The sequence below is a fragment of the Sceloporus undulatus genome, chromosome 6, assembly GCF_019175285.1.
Source record: "Sceloporus undulatus isolate JIND9_A2432 ecotype Alabama chromosome 6, SceUnd_v1.1, whole genome shotgun sequence".
Taxonomy (NCBI): domain Eukaryota; kingdom Metazoa; phylum Chordata; class Lepidosauria; order Squamata; family Phrynosomatidae; genus Sceloporus; species Sceloporus undulatus.
In genome coordinates this window covers 112,398,067-112,407,070 of record NC_056527.1, presented here as the reverse complement: position 1 = coordinate 112,407,070, position 9,004 = coordinate 112,398,067, and the positions used below count along the sequence as shown (strand labels likewise).

Genomic DNA, 9,004 nt, shown 5'->3' with positions numbered 1-9,004 from the left:
GTCTCACACTCTAAAGTGTCCTCCTGTGCAATCCAGACACATATTTCATCATCCAGGTTTAGTGCACGCAGGCACCAGAGTGTCCTTGAGCCTATGAGCATCAGCTGTGTATGATCAGCCTTGTCCTTCCCAGTGCTGGATGCTCATGGTCAGACACACACACATCTAAGCATTTCCCAGTGTGCTGACTCTAACCCTTTGACACCTTCTTCCTTGGCTTTTGGTGTCAGTAGGGTTGGCGTATCTCATGGTGTCATCCCCACCCCCCCCAATTGACCTCTTCCCATACCTAACCCATACTCACTCTTTATTAATGTATTTTGTATTACCATGTATCACTGAATGTAATGGTAATAGTGGTGACATAAACAACTAGCAACATTACATTTATACCTTTACATTACAATATCACATACACAGAACAATTGTGTTTACATATACATAGCTTCATGTGTTTAAAGTGAACATTTGGCAAAATTAAATTAAAAATTAAATTTTGAAAATTGAAAATTTTAAAACAAAACCCTAAGGCCTCTCTTTTCTCCTCCCACTGAGCCTCACCCCACTCACACCGTCTCTTCAGCATTTTAAAGAGATATAAGTGAATGCCACAGCTTGTTTCTACCCAAATGCAGGTGTTTGCGGAGCATTGGTGTCACCATTTCTTAGGATGTCACCTGGTATGGTCTGCACCTTCTGCACCTCTCTAGCAATCCTACTGCCTTGGTCCCTCACTACTCTTTCTTGAAGCCATAACATCCCATAGAAACGAAGAACTATTCCTAGTCCAACACTCAAACTCATTTAAACATAGCCTCTATAACAACCAATGCAGAGCAAGGAGCAAACCAAACCTGAGAGGGGCAGACCATAGTTGTATCAGGGCCCATAGAATAAGGGAACCCAGTGACACATGTGGCCTATTAAGGCCTGTACCACTACTGCTAGAACCAGGCTGTAAAGACCTAAACCAACACCACTCTGGAGGGGCCCACCTAATAAAATTGCCCATCTCAAATTCTGGAGATTATCACACACAGATGGGATTGAGATATGATCAATCCAGCCAGCCTTATCCCGTCACTAACCTGTAAGTGAATACGATAACGTGAAAGGCTTTCAAATTGTAACTCCGATCCCACCATTAAGCCATCATTAAAGTGGCATTGCAATAATGTGAACTTTTGTTATTGACAAGTGCCAGCCAGTGTCACTTTAATGATGGGTAAATGACGGGATCTGCCCAATGTCATCTGAAAGTCTTTTGCGCAGTCATGGTCAATCATACTTTCTGGATGGATTACTGACAGGATCTGCGTGAACTCAGGGAATTCCTTTCCGCGATAATGCAGGAAGGACAGGACAGGAACGGAACAAGGATGGAATAACCCCCATGTGATAATCTCTTATGTAATGAGGCCAATTGCAGCATTATTGCAGCCAATTCAGAAATTCCAACCAGGGAGACCCAGAAGTGCGAGAGCTGGCTGGCTTCAGAGGAATATCTTGCCAAAGTCTGAAGCCCTGATCAATAGGGGACATACCCTTTTATAGGGATTCAAACAAAGAATGTCCCAGCTATATATTGATTGGTACATAGAATTAAACATATGTACATTTCATTCAGTCATTGGTTACAAAAAGGTATACATTTGGAAGCCCACGTGGGTACCATCATCAATCCCCTTATCAGGACTGTTTTCACTCACTGTCCCAGTATGGCATTCTAGCATTCCTTATTTTGGGTAACTGCAGACATCTAGGCACATGGACCTTGGGGCAATGAAGATGTCTCTTTGAGTGATTTTTGTGGATAAGAGATTAGGGGTTATTAATGTTAAGAGTGAATGAATGTTGACATAATGACTGTAAATGTCAACATTTATTCATACATATGTAATGAATGTTTAAATGTTTTAATGGAATTAAATCATAAAGTAAAAACAAACAGTGTACTGCTTGCAAGATAAGAGAATAATAAAGGATAGACCAAAGAAAATGTTTAAAGTAAAGTATATTTTAACTATAGGAAGGATAGTTCTGGAGACAGGAGACAGAGACCTCAACAAATTAGGGAAAAATAAGTAGCCAAAATGGGACAGGCCACATTGTAGACAGTGAGCATAACCACTCATTGTTCATAACACACATACACACACACACACACGTTATGATCCAGTTAGGTAAACATTATCTTTGGTGTTCGTGTCAAAGGTCCACAAAAAATAAGTGTGGCCTGCAAGTGAACAGACCTAGACCGATTGTCCCGTGATGGCATAGTATTCCACTTAATTTTTTCATTGTTATTTATTACCATGGGGAACCGTCATAGTGTAATAGTTTGAACATTGGACAAGGACTCTAGGAAACCAGATTGTGAATGACTCTCAACCATAAAAACTAAGTGGATGACCTTAGGCAAGTCACACTCTCTTGCCAAGAAAATCCTGTGATAGGCTTACCTTAGTGTGTCCATAAGTGAGAAATAAAGTGAAGGCACACAACAGCCATATTTCTTATCATTATGTGTAAACACAAAGTTTTAGTCTTTCATTTATTTCATAATTATTCTTGTTTTCATAAATGTTATGGCATTAAAAGGAAATCTGTGTCTTTTTTATTGACAACCTAAGAACAACTCACTGGCCATCTGGGACAGAAGTGCACTTATTTCATGCCTCTCAAAGCCACTTGGTGGATTATTTCATACAGAATAGCTTGAGGCGAAAGGTTCACAGACTCACACTAGGAACATTTCTCAAGAAACACAACTGACAGCCTGGACATTCACCTAATTCTGTAAAGTATGGAGCAAATGGAAGAAAGTTTTGATATTGGTGATACAAGATAATGTAGCATTTGTAGGAGAAGATGCAATGAGAAACTCTGGCCGATGGACAAAATGGGAAAGATTTCAGAGAGGTGATATATCACTAGTGGGGATCTTTCCACAGAGAAGCCCAAGATCAGATTTTACAAAGGATCGCAGTAAATTATGCCAGAGACATTTGAGGATATGCTAATCAGCATAGGAAATACGATGTTTTGGAGCTAATAAAAGAGAAGCCAGAATGAATTTTGTGTTTAGATGTGGGTGCCATCTCCATGATATGTCATCACATACATATATAAAAATACAGGTACCCCAACATCCGAAAAAATTCAAAACACTTCTGGTCCCAAGCTTTTTTAATAACTGAGACTTAACCTGTATTATAATCATTTCTCCTCCTTACAAGTTGTTTCCTGTTGTTCAAATCGGACCTCAACAATATAATGTAGCATTTGGGGAAGAAGATGCAGCCCAGTAACCCTGCACCAGAGGACAAAATGGAAAAGACTTCCACAACTACCATAAATTTTCCTTTGGTGCTCAGGTAAGTTGGGACAAAGGAGACCCAAACGCTGCAAAAGACCAACATGCTGAAGGTGATGAACTTGGCTTCATTGAAACCGTCAGGCAATTTCCTGGCTAGGAAGGCCACTGTGAAGCTGACGAGAGAGAGAAAGCCCATGTAGCCCAAGACACAGTAAAACATGGCAACTGACCCTTCATTACATTCCACCACAATTTCTTCCATGATCAAATGCTTGTTGGAGTCTGGGAAGGGAGGAGACGTTGCCAGCCAAGCAGCACAAATGCCTACCTGGACAAGGGAACAGCCCCAAAGAACAGAATGTGCCAACCTTCTCCCCACCCATTTGTGGAAAATGTTTCCTGGCTTGGAAGCCATGAAAGCCACAACCACGACAAGGGTTTTGGCCAAAACAGAAGACACAGCAGTGGAGAAGAGAATGCCAAATGCTGTTTGTCGAAGAAGACAAGTCGTCTTATTGGGCTTCCCAAGGAATAGCAAAGAGCTAAGGAAGCAAAGACACAGAGATGTGAGGAGCGAGTAGCTCAGGGTTTGGTTGTTGGCTTTGACAATGGGGGTGTGCCGTTGCTTGAGAAAGACTACAAGTACTAATGCTGTCACCAGAGATAGGAAAAGAGACAAAAAAGCTAAAATGATGCCCAAAGATTCGTCAATGGAAAGGAAGCTTTGAACTTTGGGAATGCAACCATCTCTTCCCTGGTTTGGATATTCCTCTTCTGAGCAGCTGATGCAGTCATTCATATCTGTAAGAGGAAAATATGCTGATGTTAACTTTGTGATAACATTTTCAGAGCGAAAATGCATCTTGATCCTCTAGTTGGGAAAACAATCTTGGTCTAAAAGAGGAAATGTGCTTTTCTTAAAGCTATGGAGAATGATTTGAAATGTAATTTCCAGGAAGCTGCTTTACTCAGAGCTTGCAAATGCTCATCTGCAAGCTCTGAACCCATAACAAGATATGCCACTCATTCCCTTAAAATAGAACACATGGGTTTCAAGAAGCAAGAAATTTTAAAGGACACGATTACGCATTCTCCTAACCCTTTACCAATTTGTTCTTCACAGAAGAGGAATTGGATGCTCATTTGCTCTGTTTTAGGGGCATGTAAAACAAATCCTGTTACACGTTTAGAGCTTGCTTCTTTTTCTCCCTCTGATCCAAAGGCCTCTAACTTCTTCTTCTGTTAATTATTAACTCATTCTGAACAGTGCAGTTTGCAGTATCCCCAAAACATGAACAACTACATCATGGCCCAATGCTAGACCATTATGCCTAACTATGATAAAACCAGCCATTGTTAGGACTGTATACCAGCTTCATTTATATTCCCTACCATCAGTTTCCTCAGCCTGAGACAACATGCCTCCTACCTGTCTGGTTTGCAACCTTCCCTTTGGGACATGGCTCACAATCGTAGCAACAGAATGTCTCCCCCTCCTTCTTTTTCTTTCTGTAGCCGAGATAACACTTATCATTGCAGAGAGAGGAAGGAGGCACCTGTTTTTGAAGAGAGAAAAGAATTTAGTGCTGTGAAAATATCTGAGGGAATATTCCCTTAAAAATGAACTGAGATGGGGTTATTTGACTTATCAGTGCTCAACCACAGTAGTATTTCACCTTAAAGACACTGGCTGCCTTTCAACATGGGATTTAACATCTTTGAGAATGGTCTCATGTTTGTGCAAAATTGAATGGAGTACTTTTGCAATGCCCATATTTACCTAGGAGATACCATGACATTACAACATATGGGTATGCATTATCCATTGGTGAAGTCTGATGTGCCATGACCTGATGTACAATGAGCACAGACACACATTGCATATTCCCTGATGTGCACCTGGACACTGGATAATAATAATAATAATATTTATATCCCACCTCTTCTAATTGAGGATCGAGGCGGGTAACAAAGAAAATACAATATGCAACAATAAAAACAAGCCCCACAAAACTCCGACCCACCCCTCCTTCCCAACTATAAAATTAAATAATAAAAAAAGATGATTAAAAAGTAGTTTCATAAGAAGTGCTGGAGCAAAATAGGAATGCCTCAATCACAAAACAAATGTCCAATGCGCCTCAGAAGTGTACAACATGCATCAGAAGTGTCTAATGTACATTTTCGTCTTCTGGAGTTTATTAGCAAAGCAGGGAATAAAATCTCCATTACTGCAACCTACTGGTGTCTATAGAAAAGACTCACAAAAAATGGGAAAGAAACAAAAATTTGAGATTTTTTGCCAGTGCCATCTCTGCCATATTTAACACAGTTTCATTTTCGCAATATAGCTATGGATTTGTAAAGTTAAGAAACATAGATGGTGATGTGGAATCTTATTAGATGTCTCACTTGAAAGAGATGTTTCCCACCTGAATGAAGCCTCCATGCCACTGGATTCTCTCCTCTTCAATGGTGAATTCTTTGACATGAGGAGGTTGTGGATCCAGCCTTCCCACACTAATGCTAATATATGAATTGTTTGGGAAAGTGACTAAATTTGTAATATCAAATCCAGCTGCTAATTCGCCATACTTATTCAATGTAATTTCATCTCCAGCATTATTGTTGAATGAAATCCTCTGAAGCAAAGAGTGAAGCTAAATGGAGAGAAAAATAGTTTTATATGAATCCCTAGCCTCAACTCTCACATGAAGTCAAATTGACTAAACTGAGACTGTTGTAGTTTGGACATATCATGAGATGACTGGAATCAATGGAATAGTTCATTGTTGTTACTGTGTGTGTACAGGTTGTTTCTGAGTTATGGAGACCCTAATGCAACTCTATCATGGGGTTTCCTTGGCAAAATTTGTTCATATGGGGTTCAGAGGAAGCTTCTTCATTTCTTCCTTGTGACTTTCCAGAATTAATTAATTGGTGGTGAAGGAAATCTGAAGCTGGATTAGATGGATCTTTGGGTCTTAACTAAAAAACAAACAAAAAGCAAAACAAAAAGCAAAAAATCAACACCTTTGTGACAGGAGAATCATGACTATGAATGACATCTTAATTTATGTAATAGATATAGGAAGAAGCTGGAATCAATGTGACCACAAGTTGGTGGTGTTCGCAGGAAAACCTCCAGGATGGAGTACAATAAAGTTACAACATGGAGGCTTTATGTGACATCTGGACAGGAGTGCAGCATGTTGAAATGAAACCAAAAAATATTGATGAAGTTCTCCAAGGAGAACTTTGGAGACAAATATTACAATGATCATTATATATCAAACATCCAATGCAACACAGGTTTTGGCAGTAGACCTTTTCCAATAAGACATTACCTTCCAAGATTCCACATGAGGGCTGAATATGCTAGAAACTTCTTTTGCTCTGGCCTTAAATCTGGATGAATACATCATATGAAAAGCATGCGCTAGAGCATAGACAGCATTATAGATACTGTAGCTGTGGCCAGTCATGCTCATTTCAAAAAAGGTAGCAGGAAGGGTCTCTAGTTTCTCCTCCCCGGTACAAGGTTCAAGTAAGCCTCCTGGGACTTCAGATGATTGAATGGAACAGTCAAAGGCTTGCTCCCAAAACTCTTTGATAAAACCATTTGATTTTTCACCAGATGGATGGATACTATGAAGGTATTCCTGGAAGCCTTCTACATCCTTGGACTTAAGAGCAAAGGAGATAGCACCATGGAGTTTCTGCATATTGAAACTCTTTAGAATGATATGCAAGGCAACATCAATTTGTGCTGTCAGAATCCACACTTTCACAGTAAAGCTCATGTCATCTCTAGAAACCAGCACATTTGCTGCAAGGAAAAAGGTCAGCCATGCAAATGATTCTGTTTCCCCATATATGATCACTGCATTTTCTTTCCTACCCATGAACATGTCTACAGTATTGAGGAAACCATCAATCATTTCATTGAAACCTGTATTTTTTGGAAGAATTACTCTAGAAGCAGGACAGATTCCATGTTGTGAAAACATTGGCTCCAGAGTTGACAAGAAATGCTCCCCATCTTTTGTGTCCTTTGTGACGAGTCCTACCCATTTCCATCCAAAATGCAGAAGTAATTGGACAATTCCCCAATTCTGAAGATCTTCATTAGGGACCATGCGATAAAAGAAAGGGACATCCGTTTGATCACTCATTCTTGGTTGAAATGAACCATAAGAAACCTAAATGAATAAATAAATAGTGCAGATGAGGGAACAAGGACACTCCTCTACTTCCTTTCTTAATGTTTTCTTCCCTATATTTTCATTCAGAAAAATGCCAACATCAACACGTTACGTAATATAATGTTGCTGTATAATATAACCAATCTCACAAATCACTAAAACTCTCAGTTGCAGTGTTAATAAAGGTATATATACATTTCCTACATCTTTCTTTCATTCATGACATAGGATTTCAGTTCTATGTATATTTATAAGAGCCAGACAGTGAGGAAAGCTGTCAGGAAAAAGCAGTTCATTTGAAATGTGGCGCTGGTGCAATAAAATAACAAATGAATGGACTCTCACTAGAAGTCAAGATGACTAAATTGTATCTTGAGATGACATAAGGTAATCTGGTTTTGGAAAAGATAATAATGCTTGGTAAAGTGGAAGACAGTAGGAAAAGATGAACTCTGCATTACAGGTGGATTGATTCCATCAAGGAATCCATGACCCTAAGTTTGCAAGACCTTACAGGGCAGGTGATGACTGGGATTTTTCACTGTCTCTCATCCAAAGGGTGGTCATCAGTTGAAGTTGAGAAATAACAAGAAAGAAACCCTCCTTGTTTTTGTTCTCCTTAATGTACTCACTACATCTCTTGCTTTCCTTTTCAGTTTATTCTAATTTATCTGGTTTCAAATCAAAGTGAGTGTGAAGAGAGGATTTATTTGTACTCCAACATATCATATCTTACAGTTATTTACAGCAGATTGAGCAAGGCACAGATGACTACTTGCAATGTATAGAAAAGTCCCCAAAGCAAATCTTACCTGTGGAGTCTTGTAGAGACCTAAGATGTCTGCCACACATGAGGAAATTTCAGAATCAAAACCTCCAATAACTCCAATGAGATGGCTCTGGATGCCACACCTGTAGTTTGGGATAAATGCCTGTGATTTGAAGAGCAGGTCCAGAATGACTCGATAGGTCAGCTTGGCACTAGAACAGCTGTCATAGATATGGAAGCCAAGAGTGACATTGGGCAAGATCTTAGGATCTTCATTGATTTCATTAACTGCAAATGCCAAGGCTAGGATGTGCTGGAAGAACTTTGTCATTACCCTTTAAAAATAAGAAGAGCTTGTTAGAAGAGAAGCTATTACCATTCTTGGCATCGTGGTATTGTTCGAACTCTAATCTGGCTTGAGAACATTCTGATTAGAACATTTATAACAAAGGTTTTTGACCAGCTGGTCTCTATTGAATGTAAATGCCTCAAAATATCATTTTAATTTTAAAATATTAATTTAAGTTAGACAACAATCTTCAGATCATCTGAATTATTCTAATAATTCCCCAGAGGAGTTATCACTTATTAAATGAACACAGACTAAAACATGAAAGGCTTCAGAATCTTCTGAAAAACCAGCTTTCCTTTTGGAGAGACTCCCAAAACTATGATCCTGCTACTAAGACACTGTTTATGGCTAGCTCAGTC

The 9,004-nt window shown here is 39.3% G+C and overlaps 1 protein-coding gene across 1 annotated transcript; it reads right to left on the bottom strand.

Moving 5' to 3' along the window:
* Positions 1-3,203: 3,203 nt before the first annotated feature.
* Positions 3,204-8,624, bottom strand: LOC121933870 (vomeronasal type-2 receptor 26-like). The gene is made up of 4 exons (XM_042473860.1): positions 8,337-8,624; positions 7,390-7,521; positions 4,749-4,875; positions 3,204-4,120 (listed from the first exon to the last, which is right to left on the bottom strand). Exons 1-4 carry the CDS (start codon positions 8,622-8,624, stop codon positions 3,204-3,206), a joined length of 1,464 nt encoding a protein of 487 aa, XP_042329794.1.
* Positions 8,625-9,004: the final 380 nt, after the last annotated feature.